This window comes from Thrips palmi, unplaced genomic scaffold, assembly GCF_012932325.1.
Source record: "Thrips palmi isolate BJ-2018 unplaced genomic scaffold, TpBJ-2018v1 HiC_scaffold_7, whole genome shotgun sequence".
NCBI classification, from domain to species: domain Eukaryota; kingdom Metazoa; phylum Arthropoda; class Insecta; order Thysanoptera; family Thripidae; genus Thrips; species Thrips palmi.
Window position 1 is genome coordinate 1209003 of NW_023144634.1, and position 22931 is coordinate 1231933.

Below are 22931 nucleotides of genomic sequence, written 5' to 3' on the forward strand. Positions count from 1 at the left end.
TCGGCAAAATCTTCCGGCCTTCAATTTAGTTTGATTTAGATTTAAAAACTTTATCAATTTTCTCAATATAACTCAAAATTTTACTATGAATTCAACCGACTTTCGTAATTAACATCAGAAGCAAGAAAAATATGCACAATCGCCCTACAATGCCCCACTTTATATGGGCGCAAATTGCCTCCAGAGCAACTGCACTCGCTCGGGGTCGCATGATACCCTTACGCAATCAAGATAAGGGGTGGACGTAGTCATCCGAGACCATTATGACAGGCGAAGGTCGGCCCGCACCACCGTCAGCGCTTCGGGCATTCAGTCGGCACTGCCGCGCGCCCAATGGTGCCCGAGTCTTACGTGAGGTCACATTGCGTTGGTCGGGGTGCCAGTAGGTCGAGCAAAAGTTCGATAGTACAGAAGATTCATCAAGGTCCTCTGCTTTCAGATCTTGCCCGTGTTCTTGGTTCGTGACCATCTTAGAGGGCGTTTGATTTCGCGTTTACTCCACAAACCCACAGTTTGCAAGTGTGTAGACGCATACTGCGTACACACTTCAGTTTGTTGAGTTTGTTTACCCTGTGCAGCGAACCAACCATGCAAACTCGATCACCTACGTCAAGCGATGTCTCTCCATGTGTCCCTCGCGCACACGCTGCAAGCGACAGGGACGTTTTTGGCGGTCACGGTTTATTCGACGACCTCAGGCCCATTGGCATCGCTTCGGCGCTGTGCGGTCTACTTCCAGTGAGGCTGGGGCCAAGTAAGTGAAGTGCGTGCTCTCAGGGTTTAGTGGCTTGCAGTGGCGGAACCGGTGCCCCAGAAGGTAGTTTTTTTGTCGCACTTCTTTCTTCTTTAAGGTAAAAAAAATCAATTCATCCAAACAGTAACGGTCCACTAAGTACACTCCAAATTGGCATGCTCAGAAACTGGGCGACATAAGGCGCCTGAAAAAGTTGGGTGGGCAAAAAAGTCACTCAGTTTCAGGGCATGCAATTTAGAGTGTAGTCTGCGGCATATTATGCGGTTAAACCTCCCCTGAAGCAGGTCCAAACTGGGGTCATTTGGCCCCGTCGGGAAATTTGGCCAGTGGCCCCCCAAAAAGAAAGGATTGGCGGCAGAAAGGAAATATATATTTAAAAAACCAATTTTTTTTGGTTCGAAAGCATTTTTAATTCAAAAGTGTTTGCTAGAATACATAAATAGCAATATGTATCACATTTAACGGCAAATTAACTTAAAAATCACAACAAAAGAAGTTTTTGCAGTTCAGGGCCCCTGAACTGAAGGGAAATGCTGGGCACGTGCCCGGCAGTCACTTGGAATGCGTTTTAAGCCGCACGCCTGTTTACAGTGCGCTTCAGCTTCCACCCGCTGAAGTCTTCGCTGCTGTACGCCGTTCTGGTGACGCTGGTGGTTTACTGGTCCACTTGGCGTCTCGTCACCGACCGTATGCACGTGTTCACGCAACGGCGCATGTCGCTGGTCACGAGGTTCACCAGCGTTGTGTCATTCGGCTCCGTTTCGGGCATCGCCCTGCTGCCCCTCCTGTGGCTCGAGACGCAGTACCTTCGGCAGGACCAGCATCCCTGTCGGCATCTCATGGTACTGCACTCGACAAACCTAAGTGCGTCGACCTCCAGGCACACAGAATGTGGTGCACTGTAAGCAATATGTTGTGAATTTACGACGGAACATTTTCCGAGCGTTGTTCAGAATGTCGGAAGGTGCACTGTTAATTTTTCTTTTCTACTTGAGGTTTTGTAAGTGAACGGAAGTTCGTCGAAAATTGAGGAAGGTTCATTGTAAATTTATTTAGGCGGGCAAATCGTTAATTAAAGAAGCTTGTTGTAAATTTTAAGAAGGGTTTCGTAAATTTACGACGCGCTTCGAAAACCTACGACGGGATTTCGTAAACTTTCGACGGGCTTCGTAAGGGGATATTTCAAACGATCGCGCCAGATATCGGCCAGTCAAGTGTACACAGGATCTCGCAAGTGGTTGCCCCTTCAGGTAGTGTCAACCTGTGAAACACACACCAGCAAGAGTCAACCAGTCAGTTGCTAACCAAACAATTCTAGTCTGGCATGTCGAGCACAGAAGCCTCGCCTAAATGCCTACGCCTACAACTGTGCGCCTGACAGGTTGACTCTTCTTTCTGATGTCTGGCAGGTGGCAGGTTGACACTTCCTCTTTCGTTTGTGCGTCACGGTGACGCCAGTACCAGGAACAATCAGTCAGACACTGTGTGCCTGGTACTCGTGTAAGTGAGAAGACAGCATTTTGCGCCCCTGGGATTGGGGCCACTTCTTCAACCAGTCCAAATTTTCACGAGGCTTACAAAAGTAGGGGACGTCACCATAGCGGTGTGTCCCCAGGAGGTTGTTATTACCGTACTAATAAAGGTTGCTAATAAGGTGCCTTCCTTCATGGAATCGTAGTAACGAGACGGGGTCAGATTTTCCCTTACGGTGCCTTCCGGCAAGTTTTATTTCGACAACTCCCCGTGAAATTGGCTTGAAGCTCGGCACTCCTTATCCCAGACTTGCGACACGTGCATTGATGCAGCGACTCAACTTGTAATAGGCGGAAGATTCTAGGCACTTCCTCATGTTGATCAAGTAGAGACCCAGTTCTTCATGGTCGTAGTATTCCTCGTGGCAGTCGTGCAGGTCACTGTGCGGCTGACTTCCGGGGGTGTAACCCTTCTTGGCGATCTTGAGGCACTCGGTCACGAACTGGTGAGTCTGGGCTGGCGTCGGGTGTACGACCTTGCTTTGGGGCTTCGGAAGCGCTGCGGGACGCCGGGCCGCTTCTGTCTGCAAGAGAAACATTTTTTGATACGCCAAACCACCTACTACGGTGAGAGGACCCTCAGGGAGAGCAAGGGCAATTTTCAGCGTTCATATTGAACCATGTCAATATTTTGTGAAAAGACAAAAAAAATCACCTGAGAAAAAAATGGGTATCATTTTTTGAAGAGTGAGAGTGAGCCAAAGGGGGAAACAACTTGAATTTCGGTGTAAATTTTCAGTGAAATAACATCGAAAGAACGTGAAGTATCGCGAAATAACGTGAAATAGCGTAAGAATATCCTTGAAATGACGTTTAAAGAACGATGAAACGTGAAACAACCGCGACTTTGAAACAACGATATACAAAATTTATCGAAGTTGTTCGGCCCTTGGAGTGAGCCTACTGCACTGCAAACCAAAGTTTGGGAGAGCAGGGCATTCACTGGTATGAACCTTAATGCCTCGCCTCTCTCCTACACCTGCAATGGCCGGTGCCATGAAATGGCCCCACTGAGTCAGCACAGACAAAAAGTGTGGTACACAGGGACATGCCGTGTCCCCGCGTGTCTCTCACTTCCAGGTGTAAGACATTGGTGCCTCACACACTCTACCAAAAATGTCCTGTAAATGCCGTTAATTTATTACCAGTTTTCACTGTAGGTCAATTCACAGCGTTTACTGTGATCTGCTCACGGGATTCACAGTGATCTTGTTCGCGGTGTTCACTGTGATCTGGTCCCCAGTAAACACTGTGAGTTTGACGCCGCTAAGCACCGAAGTACTGCAAATCAGGCTCCAATTCACGGCGTTTACTGTGGCCAGATCACAGTGAACACTGTAACCGAGATCACAGTGAACGCCGTGAACTAGTTCACAGCAAACGCCGTGAATTGCATAACAGCAAACATTGGTAATAAATTAACGGCGTTGACAGGACATTTTTTGTAGAGTGCACTCTCCACACTTAGATTTGCAGCTACATTCCACACGCTAAACACGGCACCGGGTTTTGCCAGGAAGCCTATGGTAAAGACATTGGCGATTTCCAGGGTACTCCTGGGACAACCAGTTACCGTCTTTACCGTGCAATGCGTAACCTACCACGGCACAGAGCGCGACAACGAAGACGAAAAGTGCGCAACTTCTGGATGTCATGGTGTCGTGGGTATAACGAACGCGGGGCACGCTGTCCTTATATGGGCGGTCGAGTCATGCAGAAGCGTCACGTTCTGAGGTTGTTTGAGTCATTGCAGGAGTTCCTCAAAACACTTTTACGGCGTTCCTCGCGTGATATTGATAATCTTACAAATATAAGGTTGGTCGACCACTGTAAAATCTGCACGATGATTGTGGGAGTTTGCTGGGTGCCAGATTTCCAGGTTATTTGCCTTACATTTTACCTCCTTACAGGAGTTTTTTGGCGGTCTCTGCCACCTGGATATGGAATGTGTTAAAATTTTGTACAGTGATAAAAGGAACTTGTTCCTGTTCCCCCCTCGGGATTGGTTTCGGCTGAGAATCTTACTTTTCGTGCCGTCCCGTGTGTTTTGTAGTTGCTTACTCGAACGCTAGAGTTCTGCTGAGGCCTCGCTGAGGCCTAACCGCGCTGGTGATAATGATGTAGGGTCGGCGCGGAAAATAACCGAATACACCACAGGGGAGAAAATCGGATGCCCCACTCGTGGACTGGGACTTACCAACTGTCACGTGATGGCACGGGTATAACTAAAGCGTACCCTCTGTTTTCAAGCGTTATCAGTTCACGTTTAAAATCAAGCGAAACTGGCTCACTCGAGTGTGCACTAGCAAGAATAAGAGAATTTACATAGAGCAAACTAAGTAGTTATGCATGTTGGCACTCACTGAAAAACTTAGAGGGTCACATTGTTTTGGTACTGTCTATGCCCAGAAACGTGTTCGACGTAGAGATCTCTACCCCAGCGAATTACATCAGCTACTACTTTTTGTTTTAGAGTCTTTCTGCTTCTCTCAGGAATACCTAGCTGTGTGAGTGAGTGAGTGTGAGTTCATTGGATCCCAAGACAAGTCCCGAGACCGCCTATCAACTGCATTAACGTGTGGTAGCCCATTCTTCTCAAGGTGTATGCAATGGAAGTGTACTTGTCAACTTTATTTTGTCCACACACTTAGACACTGAAAACGTAATGGTCGGACACATGGCCAAATTATGGCGTGACTAAAAGTCACGCCAAAAATTGGCGTGACACGAAATTCACGCCGAAAAACGGCGTGACACGTGAGTCACGCCCTCATTTGGCATGAATGACAACGCGTTTTCTGAGAAAAGTCACGCCAAAAATTGGCGTGAATTTTTCAGTCACGCCGATTTTTGGCGTGACTTTTCTGTCATGCCGTTTAATGGCGTGACACTTTATTCACGCCCCTGCAGCGGCACGAAGTCGCGCCGATAGATTTTCAGTGGAGGGCTTCATACCTCATGTTTGTACAAGTAAATACCAAAAACTGCATACTTGGCAAGTGCACACAGCTGCATGCTCATGCTGAAGCGACTTCACTCCTTGCTACATGTGCAATTTTGAGCATTTTTGCAGGTGGCCCCAATTTGTAGCGAGACATTTTCTTCGGACCAAAGTCGAGAGCAATATTCTTTGCCTGGCCATCTTGGTCAGGCATTTATAAGTGTGTGTGCGTAGTGGACGGATAGGTTTGTAGTTAGTGTAAAATGAGGAGGTTCCAGTAAAAATCTAAAAAATAAAAATAAAGAAAAATTTTAAATTTATTTTACTTGTCTGCCCAGATCGAGTTGGGTGCTTCATTTCGTGCCTCGGGATCGAGCGCGGCGAGAACAGTGGTGCAAGGCGCGTTGCTGTGCCTTGGGGTCTTCCTGCCGAGTAGCGTTGTGCTGTGGCTGGCAGTGCTGGCATCGGAAGGCGCGTCCTGGACACATTGGTTCGCCCACATGCATGTTCTGGCCATGCCCCTGCTACAGTGTGCGAACGTGGCGGGCAGCGCGTTTTGCGTTAAACGCCTGGCCGATGTCCTTCAGGCTTCCCTGGTGCAGGTATTTGACTATGATTCCACTGAGATTCCAAACGCTACAAATATAGTATGTAAGGAGCAATGCTCTGAGATATCGCACCATACGTACAATGCCTCAGTCATATGGCACCTTATGTGCAATGCGTCCCGAAAATGCCCCATGCTCAACTTCAGTTGTCACAGTAGCTCAGTTGGATCCGTGCCCGGAGGTTGCGTCGTAAACCGGGGCCGGCGCACAGTGATGCACCGTTAAAAATCCACTGTAATATTACAACACAATCACCTACAGTAATGCTGTTATAAAACAACAGTATTGTTTTGTGTCTGAACGGGAAACCCATCCAGAAACAGCACTTTCGTTTCATAACAATTTCCTTGTCAAGTAACAACAATGTAATCGTCATTCAAAATAGTTGTGTTGTCGTTGAACAGGTTTCATGTTTAGAAACAGCCTTTTGCAATCTTAAAACATATTTTGTTGTCAGGTTACAAGTGTCTTGTTTAATAACAGCACGATGAAATCAACACAAATGTATCGAAGACTTCATCGAAGACTCCAAAGAAGTATTGTTTTATTACAATCGAACTGTCAGAAAACAGCACCGAGGGCTACAACATGCTTGTAATAAAACAAGTCGTGCTGCTATCAAACTTAACAGCATAAGTGCTGTTAATTTACAGCACTTTTTTTAACAGTGTGCAAAACCGAATACAGTCGCGCTAAAAGCACTTTTCGTTGATTTGGTCCATCGGCAAGAGGGATTACGTTTTGGAGCGCAGATAAGATCGAACTACATTGAGGCAGGACTCTTTGGTGCCATAATATGGGTAGTCCTATCTTTTTATAGTGCTGAAATGGAGCAATTTGATGCAAAAAAAACAAATGAGGCGACACACGGTGCGAAAACTGTTCGTTGTGACGGCATCTGCACAACAAAGTGTATCATGTTGGATGTTTTTGGAATGCTGAGGGTCTTAGAAATGCGCTTCATATGTTAGAATTAACGTCAAAGATCTCGGTCACCAAACATTCGTCCTAAAATAATAGCCCAATTTGGCACTTTTGTTGATTTTCAAGTGCAACGGTCTGTCACAGCCCCATGGTAAAACCCGAGGCCAACTTCAAGGTCTATATGGTGTCAGTTCGAGAAAATTGACTCCGAAGTCGCGGCATTGTCACAAATGAATGGTCAACTTCCCAAACTTTCCCAAACTTAACCATAATTCCCCCCTTTTGTAGCAGCTCTAGTTCCGACCATGTGGTGGTTGCACACGTTCAACCTACTTCAGAAAAGAGGTCAGACACCCTAAAAACATCTTTTCATAAATTTTGGCAGTGATCAAGCACAGCGTAACAGTGTTACCCCCCTCAACTTCCATAGCTCCGCCCCTGAGGTGGTCGCACACGTCGAATCTCTTCAGAAATGAGGTCAGCGACCTCCAATACCCCGGAGCCCGAAATTCGGCAGTGATCAGAGCACTATAATTTTGCGCGACTTTTTTTGGGTTTTGCGTCACTGTGCACTGTGTTTGATTCCCAGCCGGTGCGTCACCAGGATTCCCTTACACAGTTTATCTGGTAGTGAGTGAGCAAGGGAATGGACGACTGGTTTTACAGGCCGGTAGGAAAGGGAAAAATTCGAGTGCCGTGAAAATTTTTATGACGAAATATTTGAATGCCCAATCCAACTCGACTTGGGTCACGGAATTGAAACGTTCTGGTGAGGTCTCGCAAAAGTTTCGTAGCATTAGAAAAACCCAGCTTAACCACTAAGACCAATCGCCTCTTGTCGCCACGACCGAAACTTTCATCCGGCCGTATTTCATGGATGCGTTTGGTTGCTGCAACCAAACGTTTGATGCACTCAAAAAAAAACCTTCCGAAGTATTCTCCGGCATTGTAAGGGAGTATGGGGCGATTTGTAACAGATTTTGGAATTCTCTGTACAAAATTACCCAATGAGAACAAGGTGGTCGATTCGACGTCGATTCGATGTAGAAAGGGGGATCGAAGGGGAGGTCGAAATTTCCGTCGAATCGACGTCCCTGTGACTAAAATATCGACGCCCCGGCGACGTCGATCAGGGGTCGATGCGTCGAAATAACGTCGAAATGCGGTCTATGCTACTGTATTTTGCTATATTTTTCAATTTAGAAGCCCTGTGGCTTCCGTAAAGGGTCGGGGGAAGTACAAGCATATAAAATTCAAGACATAAATTATATTTTTATTTCAAGATCAATGAGCTTTCACATATTAGCATTCTGCACCAAAAACTTAGGAAGGTTTATTACGACACAACAAACTGCAGTCTCCTTGTTGGCACAGATAACAACGCTTTTAAGTTGTTTAACTATTTAAAGTAAAGAACAGTTCAATTTTACTTACATAGAACAAGAGAATTTATATGCCAATAAGGCTGACTTTCCAGACAGAAATTATCACGTCACGATGCAAAATGTCACGTAAACAGTACCTTAAAAAAACCTGTAATGAACACATTGGCCACTTAACGCTGGGTGCACTTCCATTCTTGCCTGGGAGCGTCGTACGAAGTCCTCAGCAAATGTTTTCCTCGATAATGCAAGATGAGCCCAACTGTTGGAATAGATTGAAATGAAAAAGCCGTTATCACACCAGTTGAAGTAAATTTTCTAACAAAAATTTGACACAATGTTCCATGTTTTTTACGGAACAGGAGAGGTTCTCCTGTAAATTGTTATCAACAACTTCAAAAATTTTCGTTATTTGTAAGGAAATTCTCACCTTTTAGTTCTTTCACTTGAAGTTAAACCCGGCCAACTGTTACCGAAATATAATTTTTGACTGCCTTCTGGTAACTTACGGCCGAATCTCCACCATCTTCGTGATGCAAAACATAAGATTCACCCTGTCAACAGAATTAATACTCTGTGTACATGTTAACATAACCTAAAAAGAAACTTAGTTTGACCGCACATCGGGCCCTTGACAGAATACGGTCAGTCCCGAATACTTACAAAACGTTAACAGCTCTTAAAAAAGGGGTTCTTGTTTTCAAATTCTCCTGAAACGATTCATCCAGCGCAGCACCAGCAAATTTGTTCGGCCTCTTTCTGGTAGTGATTACGATCGCTTATCATACACAACAGCCAATGGTGCCAACTCCAACAACGGCCGTAAAGAGGATCCAACACATCCTTACGCGAAAATACGGGCACCGTCACTCAAACGAACTCGTCTTTACATTAAATTATTTTATTAAGGGCCTCGAGAGTACTGCAAGGTGTTTGATATATTAATAAAGTTGTATATAGGATCTTTAGATTTTCGCACGCACAGCGGTCGTGCTGCACCTTGCGCGCGCGAATTTAAACAGCTGAGCAGCTAACGTCGAATAGACGTCGAATCGACGTTAAGCACAAAATATTAAAAAATTCCATTTTTGGAATAATTTGAAAATAATTACCGTTAGTTACGAGCTAAAGGATGCCAGTGTAAGTGATTTTAATTGATTTTATTGCGTTTCCCGGGACGTCGAAAAACACTTTTCTTCTACCTCACTTTCGATTCGCCGTAACCTAGACCGTTAGACATTGATTCGACGTCGAATCGACCACCTTGTTCTCATTGGGTAAGAACATTCTGCATATCGGTGTCAAACTTGTGCCAGTTGAGCAGTCTGGCCCTTCATCTAGACTGTGCAGCTCCATTGGATCAATCTGGAGTCCGTAATCTTTGAAATCTAAGACGCTTTCCAAACCCTTGCATGCTGTTACGAATCGCCCCAGCATGGGGTGATTTGTAACAGCCTTGGTGCTTTTCATAACATCCTACCCATTAAATGAAACATCGTCGGGAATGTTATCTCCTCCAGCAGTTGTTCTTCGGATGTCGTGCAGACGCCTTAAAATCTACATTACAAGCTGCCGTTGACCGCCTCAGCATAAACTGACCGGCTATGTCAACCCTAACCTCACTTTTTTCAATTTTGGTGGAAAGAATAGAATAACTCGCTTTAAAATGCATTTTGAGCTGTGTAAATGTATTGGAATTAGGCAGCAGATGATTCGAGAAATAGTTCAAGCGTTTAAGGGGAGGTTCTGGTGAAAATCTTGCAATTTTCAAAATGGATCCCAGTGTCATAATTTGTTCGGAATATGAAATCTTTCTTCGAGGAGACTAAAATTTGATTTTTGAAGGCACATCCCAGGCTCTGAACCCAGTCGAAGAGTCTTTTTGAGCATATTTAGGCTGTATCTTAAAAAATCTCCTTGCGCATACTATTTTGTCGTAAAAGGTTGACCTTGACATTTTTCACTTCTTCGATTCATTTTCCAAAAATGCCGGCATGCATAGCTCAAAATCTCCATTATATTATTAACTGTAAGCTTTTTAAGCGGAAAAGTCCCTAAAATTTGTCTATTTTGTACATTTTTGATCAATTATAGTGAAATGATTGGTTAGAAAGCTTGCGAATGAAAATGTACTTTACGTTTTGAGTTGTGCATGCCGGCATCTTTTAAAAATGAATCGAAGAAGTGAAAAATGTCAAGGCCAACCTTTTACGACTAAATAGTATGCGCAGGAAGATTTTTAAATTTATAGCCTAAATAGGAGAAAAAGGCTCTGCGACTGGCTTCAGGGCATAAAATGTGAGTCCCCAATGAAATTTTTTAATAATTACTTGGTAAGACATCAAATTCTTAACTAATTTTCACAGTGGGACCTACTTAGGAGAAAAAAGCATTTTCACCAGAACCTCCCCTTAGTTGCAAAAACTGCTTAAATTCTTGTTTTTATACGGGTCTGTTACGAATCACCCCAAATGCCGGCTACGCAAGAAAAACGTCCCTAACTATCACTGGACAAAGTAAAAGCAACTTATGCCACGTGGTTACATGGTAAAGGGGTCACGCTTTAAGGCCCCAACGGTACTTTGATGGTGATTCATACCTGGGGAGCCTCAGACAGAAACTTCCAAGAACTCAAAATAAAAGATTTGCCTGTTTTCGGTGTACCCTATATTTCAGACGCCCTCCAAAACTATACCTTAGCACCGATCATATCCGCTTCGATTGTTGAAAGACCCTGTACTTGAAGCGAAAGAGGGGCGATACTCAGATTTTCCTCTGCTCCCTCCACTTAAATTAATAAACGCATTTGTTACGAATCGCCCCTGTTACAAATCGCTCCATACTCCCTTATTACAAACTCTCTTACAAACTTTTTTTCTTTGCATTGCAAAGTATTACTTTGCAAACTTCCAAAGAAAATGCTTTGCAACGTTGCAAACTTTACTTCGCAACTTGCGAACAATTTCTTTGCAATGAGAAGAAAATAGTTCGCAAGGGAGTTCGTAGCACAATACCGGAGAATACTTCGTACTGCAAAGTCCTTTTCTTTGCAAGCTTCTCAGGGTGTGGGGATGCCGAAAAGATTTTCTCGGTGCGGTGCGAGACTTGTCGCACACTTGCAGTGATCGACATGCCGAAATGGTCCTGGTCCTTTCGTCGGTAGGAGTTGCGTGCTCCGTGGGTAGACCCTCGCCGTATCCGTGCCCACCGCATCGCGTGGCTGCACCTCCGCGACGTGGTGCAGAATCTCGTCCGAGCGCCACTCACCGTCCTGGCCATGGTGCTGCACATGATCCTCATGAGCACTCTAGCCTCGTACCAGGCGCTCGTCTGCGTCATGGCGGGACAGATGCCCCTGGGGATGCTGCTGCTCCTGCTCGGCTCGCACTACTACCTGCTGCTGCTCCTTCTCTGCGACGCTGTGCACCGCGTGTCAGATGCGGTCCGTACACGCCATATTTCATGGGGGGTGAAAATGAGAGTCAGCTTGAACACTGTTAGAAATCAGCTCCGAAATTTTGGGAGAAAAACCCTGTAATCACGTTCATGGAGACCCCATTCATTTTCCGTCTTTTTCCGGAGAGATTTTCTCAGGGCTTGAACAGATGTTCTTGGGAGCGTTTCTTGGGTCCTGATGGGATCCAAGAAATGCTCCAAGGTAAAATGCATGTTTTTTCTCAGATATGTGAAAGAGGGCTTCGCTGAAGCATTCTTTAGTCTGAAATGGCCAAAGAAGGGACAATCTCATTCGAGCTTATTTGACTTATATCCTGTAGCTTTCCCTTAATATAATGAAAACTGAGCTAAACAGGAAGAGGTTCACCTTTCCCTCAATGGCCCGTCCCGTTTATTTTTTGTTAAAAAAATGACGGAGGGACGGGCATATAGTATGATCCCTGCTGTGCGTGCATCCGTCCGAGGACTTCCCGTGGTCCGATCTTGACCAAATTTGGTATGCAGCCTCCTTGGGTGACCCCAAGAACCGCCCGGTGGCAGCAAATCCGATCCGAGCCCCGGGGGCGCTGCTGCAGGTGCATCATGGTCTACATGGGGTCGAGGAGGATCTCGGCAACGGATACAGCTAGGAGGGCATGTAGGGGTATTTTTGGAATCGGGGCGACGAAACAAAACCAACGGTGCCAGTTTCAAGCGAATCAGAGAAGTTTGGACCCGGGTTCAAATCCCAGTAGGGTATATTTTGGACATTCTTTTTATTCAAATTTTTGCATTGTTTCTGATGTTTTTGAGGGCGCTGATGACGAAAATAACATTTATTTTGACCCCAGACTCAGGTTCAAATCCCGTCAGGGTTTAACATAGGCGAAATTCGCACATTCCCTGATGAACGGGACGGGCCAAAGTTGCCGATGTATATCGCCACTTTTCCTGTTATTATTTTCAACTGGCTGCAAACCTTTTTTCGTGTTAGTGAACCATGCATTTTGTTCAAAATTCCGAAACATTTCGGAGAAAGCCCAGAGTTTGCTTTTATGGAGAGCTCCATGCAGAAGTTTCAGAAAAACTCAATGATTTTTCCATTTTTTTCCGGAATTTTCTGACAGTGCTCGGTGATATCTCGTATAAAATTGTCCATAACATTTGGTGTGGACGCTCGTTTCAACGTGATGTCACGCTTCTGGAATGAAGAGTCGTTGATATTCTTATTTCATTTATGACTTCCTCATGATTGCTTTTGCCAGGTCGGCCGGGAATTTCGGCACCCTCTAGAAACGTTCGGAGGCGTCTCAGTTTCTCAGCGTGCTCAGTCTGAGGTACGTTAAATACCGTCATACACATTATTATTCGATGAATGTTATGTCAAATTCATTAGAACGTGCACACTAAATGGTATGTTATGAAATTTTAAGCTCATCCGGTGGTGATACAAATTTGTTCCCACCTGACGACACGTTTTGTCCGACGCCCGCAGCAAACTATACTTTGATTAGACAATTTATCCCGCCTGGCTGACACAAAATTATATCACCATGGGATGTGCTTAACACTGCATCATTTATGGGACGAAAGTCCCATGACATTTGATCCAGGAAGCGGAAGAAGGGGGTAAGTCGAGTTGAATCCGTGCACTTTTGCAAAGGCCTAAACCTTGCAGATGGAAGAACAGGTGGGGAATGTCATCTAAAAATAGATGCAAGAGGATGGGACGTGTCTCACCACACTTATTTTTGGACCAAATTTTCGCTCATGTTTACATAAAAGACTGATAAGAGGTCACTGAATCAACTCGACTTAACCCCTTCTTCCGCTTCGTGGATCAATTTTGTATGTGAATTCTGTCACCCTCGTTTGAATTTAGTGCCACATTCGTTGATGAACAGAACGCGTTGTATTACTGTAGAAAACTGAACTTGGGGGACGTTGAGCACTCCACAAACTCTGATCAAGTCTGTGGCGTTTAGCGATTGCACTTTGTCAGAAAACAGGCTATTGGTTATTTAATACGAAGACGCGCTGTAATTACACTCTCATTCCAGGAACGTGACATCATGTTGAAACGAACGTGACAAAGTGTCACGTTCGTTTGAGCATTGTGTCACGTTCGTTTGAATGTGAACGAGCTGATTTTCGGCCAATTCACACCCAAACAAATGTGACACAATGCTCAAACGAACGTGACAGTTTGTCACGTTTGTTTCAACGTGATGTCACGTTCCTGGAATGAGAGTGTACATATACCGATTTATCATGTTAAACGGTGGGCGATTGTGAACCTCCACATCAAATGTCATGGGAGTTTTTTGTCCAATGAATGGTGCAATTTAAAGCACCTCCGGTGGTAATGCAATTTTGTGTCCGCCAAGCGGGACGAATTGTGTAGTGAAAGCAAGTGAAAGTGCAATGTGCAGTAGGCGTCGGACAAAATGTGTCGCCAGACGGGAACAAAATTGTATCGGCGTCGGATGTGCTGAAAATTGCATAAATCGTGCGACAAAGTAAGTCCCATGACATTAAGAATGTCGATAGTGGAACCTAGGATCTGGCAGTTACAAGCGTGCTTCTATTTCTGTTTCAGATAAGACTGTTTCGAAAAACAGTTTCTTCGTCACGTCTGGAAGTATCAGCAGCTGGGTATTGGCACGCCAGTAGGCACGCCATCACTTCGGTACGAAAACAGTGGGAAGGGGCATGCACTCGCGTAACAGTCGTACATTCGCACGCCAACTGTGTCGTATTCGCTAAAAACAAAAGTCATTGGCAGGATTCAGTCTAATTAAGGACAGAATTCAAGGTCCTGTCCCTTTAATTTTGATTTGTTTACAGCAAAGTCAAAGGACACTGCAATTTCAAACACTGTAAAAAATTACGTACTTTTGTACGGAAATGGTACAGAAAAATATAGTACGGAGGTACGGAGAAAGGTACGGAACGTTCCGTACTTGCTCCATATGAACCCATGAAAATGGGTACGGAAAAAGAGTACGGAATGTTCCGTAGTTGGCAAGTACGGACGTTCCAGGCAAATTATTGACCAGACATGTTCCGTACTTTTTCCGTACTTTTTTCTCACAGTGAAGCCGATACTTCAGTATCTTTATTGGCAATACAATTGAGTATCGCCAACAAACGGCCTTACCGAAAAATCATGCCTTCAAATCGGCGATACCTAGAAGTTTCGCCGAAAATTGGCGATACCTTGGTGTATCGCTGTTTTGAGGGCAAGATTTTTCGGCAACGCTATATGCTGGCGATACTCAATTGCATCGCCAACAAGGGTATCAAAAGTATCACCTTTGGATTTACAAATGGAGCAAGCAAATGCTCCGTAATTAGCCCTCAATTTGTGACAATTGCCTATAGAGGGGTATAGTTTCGTGGTAGCGCTTGATGGTTGTTTCGCATTGGTGACGCGAAAACGATCAAAATGAGCCCGGCGTCCTGGAACGAATTGGAACAACTTTTCTTTTCCGTGACTTTAAAAGGTCCAATCAGCACTACCTAGGAGCCACTGAAAATCCAGAACTGTGACGCCACACTCGATCGAGTCTCATCGAAATTCCGATATGAGCTGACTATCAAAATGAAATAAAATGGACCATGTCTTTCAGCAAACCCCTACAATCATCACTCAAATCTGGGTGTGGGACGTTTTCTCACCCAAATTTGGATGTTAATTCTATGTGGCCATACACGTAGCTGATATGCCCTTCCTCACCCGAATTTGGGCGAGGATCCTTCCTACCGAATTTCGGGCAATAAAGTATACCTCGCCCGAAATTGGATAGTGATGAAGACTCATTCATTCTCAGTGTTGTTTTGAAACTTCCTTGACCCGAGCAACAGCTGCACCTCCCGCTTCCCAGGAACACGTCGTTCTATGAAAGAAACGTCAGTCGTAAACAGACTTCTGCAATGGGCACGAAATGAATGTACGCCATGGGCGTCACCCACGTTTTCTAATCATGGACGGCTGTCTTGCCTTGCAGGTTATGTCAGCCACGGTGGCTTACGTCATTGTGCTCGTGCAGTTTCGACATCCCGAACGCCAACCCGTCATTCAAATTACCAACGCCACCCACTTGTTGCTCATTCGTTGACTGCCATCACCCAAGCGATGCGATTGTCCTTCATTTGACACCAATTCATTTCATGCAAACAATAAATTTTTTTGCTGGATTTTCATATTTTTGTGAGTTTCACCTTTGTATTCGGTGACAGTCATCTTAGTTCAGCGTTGGCCCATGAAACTGGTCGTCAAGGTGCGTGTTTGTGATGCTGCGGAAAGGAGCAGCAAGCTAGGGAATGTTTTTACTCTCTGGACGGGCACCAAATCCATTTCATCCTCCATCTTGTTGAAAAAGTGCATCATTAACCGTATGAGCATCAGGGTGGAGCAATCCCTCTATCATCGAAAATGGAAATGAGTGACTTGAACCGTTGTAAGACTTGTGTCAAAATAGTCCTGGCCGAAGCCGCGCCTCTTTCTGGCTCATCGGGCCGCAGACCTGGGTAGGTGCAAACGCGTTGCACTCTGAATAATAATGTACAATTTTATACGTCTCAGTTTTACCTGCAGATGAGTAATCCGTGCAAATTCGTTCGCGATTTCACTGTTATTCAAACTGCGATAACCACTGTCTATATTTTGCAATAAAAAACTTATCACATTTTTTTTTGCTATGATGACAACTAAATATCTGCAATAAAAATTTATAGCTAGATTTTGCAATAAAGTATCACATTTTTGCGATAATGACTACAAAGAAAATGCAATAAAAAGTTATCGCAGAAAAAAATGTGATAAAAGTTACTACAAAACGCTCTATTATCTCAAAAATTATGGGGTGGTTATTGCAAAGAAATTGCAGTAACAAAATGATCGCACTCCAGGATGCTATAAATCGTGGGAATCGCAAACTCGGTTTTATCGCAAAAATTTGTAGTACAAGTACACTCTTAATGTCTTACGAAGAAGTTTCCCATAATACGAAGGAAATGGCGCAAGCATAATACGAAGGTGGTTTTTCTTCGTATTACGAAGGTTTTTCTTTGCATCTTACAGTGAAAAGGCTAAAAAGATTCGTATTACGAAGGCATATTGCTTCGTATTATGCTTGCGCCGAATTCACTGTAACATACGAATAACGTAGGTCAAATTTCATTGTAAGACATTTAGAGTGTATCGCATAATGAATGTCAGTGTTCGCACTAATATAGAGAAAGGTGGGGATTTCGTACAAAATTTGTTCGGGAAGCTCATCTGCACGAGAAACTGTGATGCCGCTTCGCACACAATTGAACATTAACTTTGCTGCGTGGAAGACAGCACCGCTATGTTCTGGAAATTTTCTCCATAGTGCAAAAGAAATTCGACAAAATACGTTTAAAGTAGTACATCAGCTTCAGGCACCTAGTCAAGTGCAGTACTGAAAGTCGCGCCTAAAACACTAAAGTGTAAGGAAGAAACAATTTTAAAATATTTTATTGGTACTGGATGCATTTTTATTATGTTAAAGAATCAATGTACTGGAGAATTTACTTTAAAAATATTTAAAACTATTAAAAACAATCTCTCAAAGTAGTCAGCTTGACTAGGTTTTGCACAGGGCTGCCTCCTCAAAGCCGACATTGGCCGACATGCTTAGGTCCCAAGGCTTCGTGGAGAAAAAATTCAGACGCAAAATAACACAGCAAAAGATTATTCACACGTATTCAGACAATTATGTTACTTATTTAGGCGATTTTCAGTGTAAGATTTTTAACTCGAACGCGTTTGATAAAGGCATTACTACGCGCGCGGCACGTAAGATTTTGCGCGCGTGAGGTTGGCAACGGGTGGTCCGGCTGGAGCCTGTCAAAGCGGTCTCTTTTCGTTCCGACTGTCACTGAAGCACCAGTGGAAACATTGTGAGTTTGCCATGCACGCCGTCCGTGGCAAGTGTGGCTTTGTGAAGAAGTCGAAGGCGGAAAGATGTGGGAAGGTTTCTCGCGTCCAATTCCTGCGGCATTCCGCGAGTCGTCATGAGGTTGTGGCGAAACAACCGGATCACGATCTCAGGAAAGGTCGCCGCATTGTCGATCTGAAAACTTTGGCCACAAACATGTGGTGTGACAATTGCAATGACTCTCTGAGTCTTCGCCATCTGCAGAGCGAGGAGTCTCGTGGGCTTGCATCCATTTTCACTGTGCGATGTCATCGCTGCTTGGCACTTGCCCAAGTGATTTCTGACAAGCCTACACGATCTCCTAAGTCTGGTCGACTTGTATTCTCCGTCAACTGCAAAGCTGCTTTTGGTGAGTTTCAATTACCTTGTTGGGTTCAGTTGCATTTCCGTTCTAGTCCCACGTGTTTTCGGTGCGGGATGTCTGTCCACATGGGCAACATAACCTGTGCTGTCATAGTTTCATTCATCCATTCCTGCATGCATGGTTTGCTTCTTGTCTTCTCCATCAGTAACAAGTGTGCATTTCCTGTTACAGCCTGCATTGACACTGGTGTGGCCCACGACCAGCTGAACAAGTTTTTGTCAGCTGTCAATGTACCTCCTATTCCGAGAAATACCATGAAAGTGGCCGAAGGAATAGTTTCACCTGCTATCATTCAGACTGCTCATAATTCTTGCCAGGAGGCCATAGAGGAAGAAAGGGAATTGACTCTGAAAGCTTCAAGGTAAGTTCATAGGTGTTGTCTTTTGTTGTGCTGGTAGTATGAATGCACTGTCATTCATTTTGCGATACTTTTACTACAAATTTTTGCGATAAACCGAGTTTGCGATTCCCACGATTTATCGCATCCTGGAGTGCGATAATTTTTTTATTGCACTTTTTTTGCAATAACCACCCCATAATTTTTGCGACAATAGAGCGTTTTGTAGTAACTTTTATCACATTTTTTCTGCGATAACTTTTTATTGCATTTTCTTTGTAGTCATTATCGCAAAAATGCAATACTTTATTGCAAAATTTAGCTATAATTTTTTTATTGCAGATATTTAGTTGTCATTATAGCAAAAAAATGTGATAAGTTTTTTATTGCAAAATATATACGGTGGTTATCGCAATTTGAATAACAGTGTGGGAGCAGACTTACGCATTTGTACATTTAGATTTCGTTTGTTTCATATCATGCATTCATTGACAGCCCACATCACTTCACCTTGAGCATCACTGAGGTATCATGTTTCTTTCAATTCCATTTGCACTTCATTGGCGTGCCATTTAATTATCGCACAAATATTTGTGTTGTTTTGTAACTTGACTGACGCTCAATTATTTTCAGAAGTGAAGGCGAGCTTTCTGCTCTTCCTGAAGAACGGGCTGTTGACAATCCAGCATTGAACACTTCCAATGCCTCAGACTCTCCAACTGAGCAGATTTCTGAAGAATGGGCTGTTGACGATCCAGCATTCAACTCTTCTATTGCCTCAGACTGTCCAACTGAGGAAATTTCTGAAGAATGGGTTGTTGACGATCCATTTAACTCTTCCCATGCCTCAGACTGTCGAACTGAACAGGTTTGTAGAGTGACTGCTGTGTGAGCTGCTCTCTTGCTTTTCTCTTGCTGTTTCTAACATGTTTTTGTTTGTATGTTTACCAGGCTGAAGTGAATCAAGATAAGCCGGATGATGTAGTGCCAATTACTTGTAAATACGATTTTGGCTGGAACAAGAGGGGTAATGGCCATGCCTACGATAGTCACAGCGGCCACGGGTCTGCTATTGGAAACTACACTAACAAAGTGGTTGCTTACGATGCAATGAGCAAGTATTGTGCCTTATGTGCTCGTGGCCACTCTGCACAGGACCATGAATGCGCTATAAATTATGGTGGTAAGTGGAGGTGGAGATTCACTATTTGTTATATGCATGGCCATCTTTCGTGTTTCTATAATATTATCTATTTTCAACAGGCTCATCGAAAGGAATGGAGCCTTTCACAGCAGTGAAAATACTCCTGAAGAACGAGCAATTTAGCCAAGGGAGAGTTCGGCTAGGAACCCTAGTTGGAGATGCCGATTCATCGACCATGGCTGCACTGAGTAGAGAGAGCGCCTTCCCCATTAGAAAGTTTTTAGACTTGAATCATGGTCTCAAGGCATTTTCCAGGGCACTATGGGTTCTGAAGAAAAGTACTTTCAAGTGGCTCACTGCTGAAGCTATCAAGAATTTGACAAGCCGTTGTCTGGGTTATGCCTTGGCTCAGAATAGAGGGGATGTTGAAGCTACAAGGAGGGCTATCATGAACATTCCAGAGCATGTGTATGGTAACCACACTTCCTGTGGCGACTGGTGCAAGGCGAAGGATAACCCTAATTATGTCTTCAAAGATTTTCCCTCAAAGCAGCCTCTAAGGGACCCAGCATTCAAGGCAACTCTTATCAAGGTATTTTCTTGTTGCTTTACGATCTGTGAGTGTTTGTGGCTGTAGCGGCATTGTCTAATTACTTTGTTTTCCAATTTCTAGATGCTACAAGATATGGCAGACAATGCAGAGCAACTTGCTCCTGGTGGATCCATTCAGCAAAACGAGTCATTCAACCACATGGTTGCTACAAGAGCACCTAAGTCTCGTCACTATTGTGGCACCAACTCCAACTATTTACGAGTATCTGCCACAGTTTCCTACAAGAATTTGGGAGCCGAGCACAGTGAGGCAGTTTTCAAATCCGCCAACTTGTCCCCCACCGTCAATGCCTTCAGGGTATCTGTGCAGAGACGTAGGGAGTGGAAGGCTCGTTACCAAAGCAGGCTTGACGTCAAGAGTAGACGACTCCATCTCAAGACCAAAAACCTCTGGGCAGAAGCAGATGCTGCACGTAAAGATGGACCAAGTTATGAGAGTGGCATGAGTGGTGTCATGGAACGTGCAGTTGCTAGTTCTGATTGCTCAAGTGACTGGCTTCCTCCTCCCTGTGACATTTCTCCTGATTGTGCTGTAGTGTATGTGGACATTGAGACAACTGGATTTCTTGCAACGGACCAGATTGTTCAGGTAGCTGCAAAGTGTGGTGACAGACAGTTCTCAGTATTCATGATGCCAACGGTTTCATTTCATGCGATAGCTTCTGCCAAAACTGGCTTCAAGGTCTTCCGTGGAGAACTCATGTATAGAGAAGAAGTGCTCACCACTACTCCTCCTCTCAATGCTGCAGAACAATTCATTACATTCCTTGCAGAGTGTGGTCCGCAAGTTTTGCTGGTAGGGCATAACATCATTCGCTTTGACGCTCCACGAATTGTTCAGTGGTTAGAAGATTTGTCCTGTCTCAAAGACTTCTGTGAAGTGGTTTGTGGCTTTACTGACACTAAGCCTCTCATCAAGCAGGGTAAGGTGGGTGGTCAAGAGGAGCTCGCTAAGACCTATCTTGTTGGACCAGAGTGGGAAGTGCACCGTCAAGGAGCTCATAATGCTTCTTCAGACGTTATCCTACTTGAAGGCTTAGTGCGCCACTTTAAAGTAGGTGTGAACACCCTGAAAACCTCTGCAGTGTCTTCAAGAGAATTTTTCATGAACAGAGCCATGCTGAAGAGGAGGAGATTTTTGCTACCGCAGCTGGCAGAGCTCAAAGGCAAAGTCTCTGACCTCATGATTGGGCGAATGGCAGCTCATGGTGTAACCATTTCAGACTTGCAGCGTGAGTTCGACAAGAATGGTGTGCCTGGGCTCACCATCTTCCTTGGCATGCACATCAACGGTAAACCTCGTGTCACAGCTAGCAAGAAGATAGTGAACGCCATTGCTGAGCACATCAGTGGCAAAGAGAATCTGCCTCCATTGTGAGTGGCAGTGTCTTTTATTTATTATATGAAGTTGTTGTTCGACGCCAAGTACATTAGTGGTACGGAGAATTTGTTTGAATTGTGACTTGCAGTGTTGTGCACTATGTATTGTGAAGTGTAAATATTGTTTATAGTTTTGTCAGTTGTGTCAATAATTGTGATATTTGTAATGGAGCCATGAAGTTTTCCATTAAAAGGAATGATGATCTCAAGTGTTTGCTGTTCCTTTCCTCTCTTTCCTTGGCCCTTACAAGTCTAAAGCCTCACTTACACTGAAATCACCAAAACTCTTTACCCAAAACCTAGTGGCTGACTTAGTAAGGCATAGGAGAAGTAACAAATTCCATAATTCAAGGTAATACAATGAGGGCCAGAGTCACTAGTCCAATACACAAGTAGAAAATTAAAAAAAAATAATTATTCAGTAATCTGTTTTTTTTATTTGATTCAATACTTTATTTTTCGAAATGACAGATCAAAAGAATGTGTAGCTATCCAAAAATGTCTGCAGCAGGCAACGTTCAACCTGACAGGCCTGCCAGCGGAGGGCCCCGCCCGACCCGACGGTGGCGGTCTCTCCCGAGCGTTTGAATCTCGGCGACTTTCCCGGCCCCGCAAGTTTCCCCGCACGCCGCTGGCGGAGGGGGCGCCAAGCGGCCGGAAGGGCAGCCGACGGCCGAATTTCAGGCGGTTTTTTGCTTAGATATTTATTATTTGGTCAGGAACTGCCTTGTTTTTCGCAATATTATGAAACTTTGTTACTTTTCCTAGCCGTAGATAAGTTTTTCTCGAAGCTGTTAATACTCTATGTACCTTTATTTTCAAATTTACGGGTCTGGTCGGGAGGTCTCCCATAAGAGCCCATGTTAAAAAGTCAAACTTTAAGTTAACTTTACTCAAAATTGAGCCCAGGAAGATATATTTTGAAGAGTGCCATCGTATTCAGCGCGCTTTTTTCTATTGATATGATTTAAAATTAGGACTTTTTCAATACTTTTATGTAGCTGATGTACTACTTTAAAGTGCAAAGAATTTTCAAATGGAAGTTACAAAGTCAGTTGCACCACCTCAACATAGATAAACTTCACTTTAGGACATTTCAAGTGAAGGGGAGGACAAGATACGTTCTGGCGTCTACGGTCACGATTACTCGACTAATTGAAAAGCGTACATTGTATGCCCTACCTGGAGCATGCCTGCAAGCATGCTCTAACTAGCGCATGCGTGCCAAGCATGCACTTAATAAACATACGCATGCCATGTACACGCTTCCTGATGCAGGCAACTCTTATCCCTTATGTACTAGATACATGCTTCAGTATGCGTGTACTTGGCCTGCATTCACTAGAAAGTGCATACTTAGCAGTCATAGCTAGAGTTAGGCATGCTCCAGGTAGAGCGCACAATGTACGGCCCCCGATTTGTAGACTAATTGTGGGCCATCATTTTCGACGGGCAGCTGGAGGTCTATTGGAGATGGAGTCGCATAGGAATTGTGAAAGTGTGGAGTGTCAATTCCGTGGGCTCAAATACATATAAGCAAACATCCGTC

General features: G+C 44.3%; 3 protein-coding genes and 1 long non-coding RNA gene across 7 annotated transcripts; 2 read left to right on the forward strand and 2 right to left on the reverse strand.

The window, feature by feature from the left end:
- The first annotated feature begins 317 nt into the window (after nucleotides 1-317).
- LOC117652825 lies at nucleotides 318-15944 on the forward strand. Of its 3 annotated transcripts, none has more exons than XM_034397978.1 (8): nucleotides 318-351; nucleotides 440-754; nucleotides 1346-1596; nucleotides 5566-5829; nucleotides 11305-11583; nucleotides 12842-12913; nucleotides 14176-14265; nucleotides 15587-15944. In XM_034397978.1, the coding sequence occupies exons 2-8, from the start codon at nucleotides 589-591 to the stop codon at nucleotides 15695-15697; spliced, it is 1233 nt and encodes a 410-aa protein (XP_034253869.1). In that variant the 5' UTR covers nucleotides 318-351; nucleotides 440-588; the 3' UTR covers nucleotides 15698-15944. The 3 variants fall into 3 exon arrangements, with proteins under 3 accessions (XP_034253869.1, XP_034253868.1, XP_034253870.1); XM_034397977.1 differs by having other exon boundaries at nucleotides 320-457; nucleotides 579-754; XM_034397979.1 differs by having other exon boundaries at nucleotides 347-405; nucleotides 579-754.
- Nucleotides 2446-4043, reverse strand: LOC117652835. The gene is made up of 2 exons (XM_034397990.1): nucleotides 3888-4043; nucleotides 2446-2810 (listed from the first exon to the last, which is right to left on the reverse strand). Exons 1-2 carry the CDS (start codon nucleotides 3939-3941, stop codon nucleotides 2526-2528), a joined length of 339 nt encoding a protein of 112 aa, XP_034253881.1. The 5' UTR covers nucleotides 3942-4043; the 3' UTR covers nucleotides 2446-2525.
- LOC117652836 lies at nucleotides 8062-8926 on the reverse strand. The gene is made up of 3 exons (XR_004588184.1): nucleotides 8805-8926; nucleotides 8572-8695; nucleotides 8062-8403 (listed from the first exon to the last, which is right to left on the reverse strand). It is a non-coding gene; the product is annotated as an uncharacterized LOC117652836 (long non-coding RNA).
- A 1343-nt stretch (nucleotides 15945-17287) lies between the features above and the next one.
- On the forward strand, nucleotides 17288-22370 carry LOC117652810. 2 transcript variants are annotated; one of them, XM_034397925.1, is made up of 6 exons: nucleotides 17288-17894; nucleotides 18081-18270; nucleotides 18880-19114; nucleotides 19198-19429; nucleotides 19510-19982; nucleotides 20064-22370. In XM_034397925.1, the coding sequence occupies exons 1-6, from the start codon at nucleotides 17519-17521 to the stop codon at nucleotides 21378-21380; spliced, it is 2823 nt and encodes a 940-aa protein (XP_034253816.1). In that variant the 5' UTR covers nucleotides 17288-17518; the 3' UTR covers nucleotides 21381-22370. The 2 variants fall into 2 exon arrangements, with proteins under 2 accessions (XP_034253816.1, XP_034253815.1); XM_034397924.1 differs by having other exon boundaries at nucleotides 17288-18270.
- The last annotated feature ends 561 nt before the right edge of the window (nucleotides 22371-22931 follow it).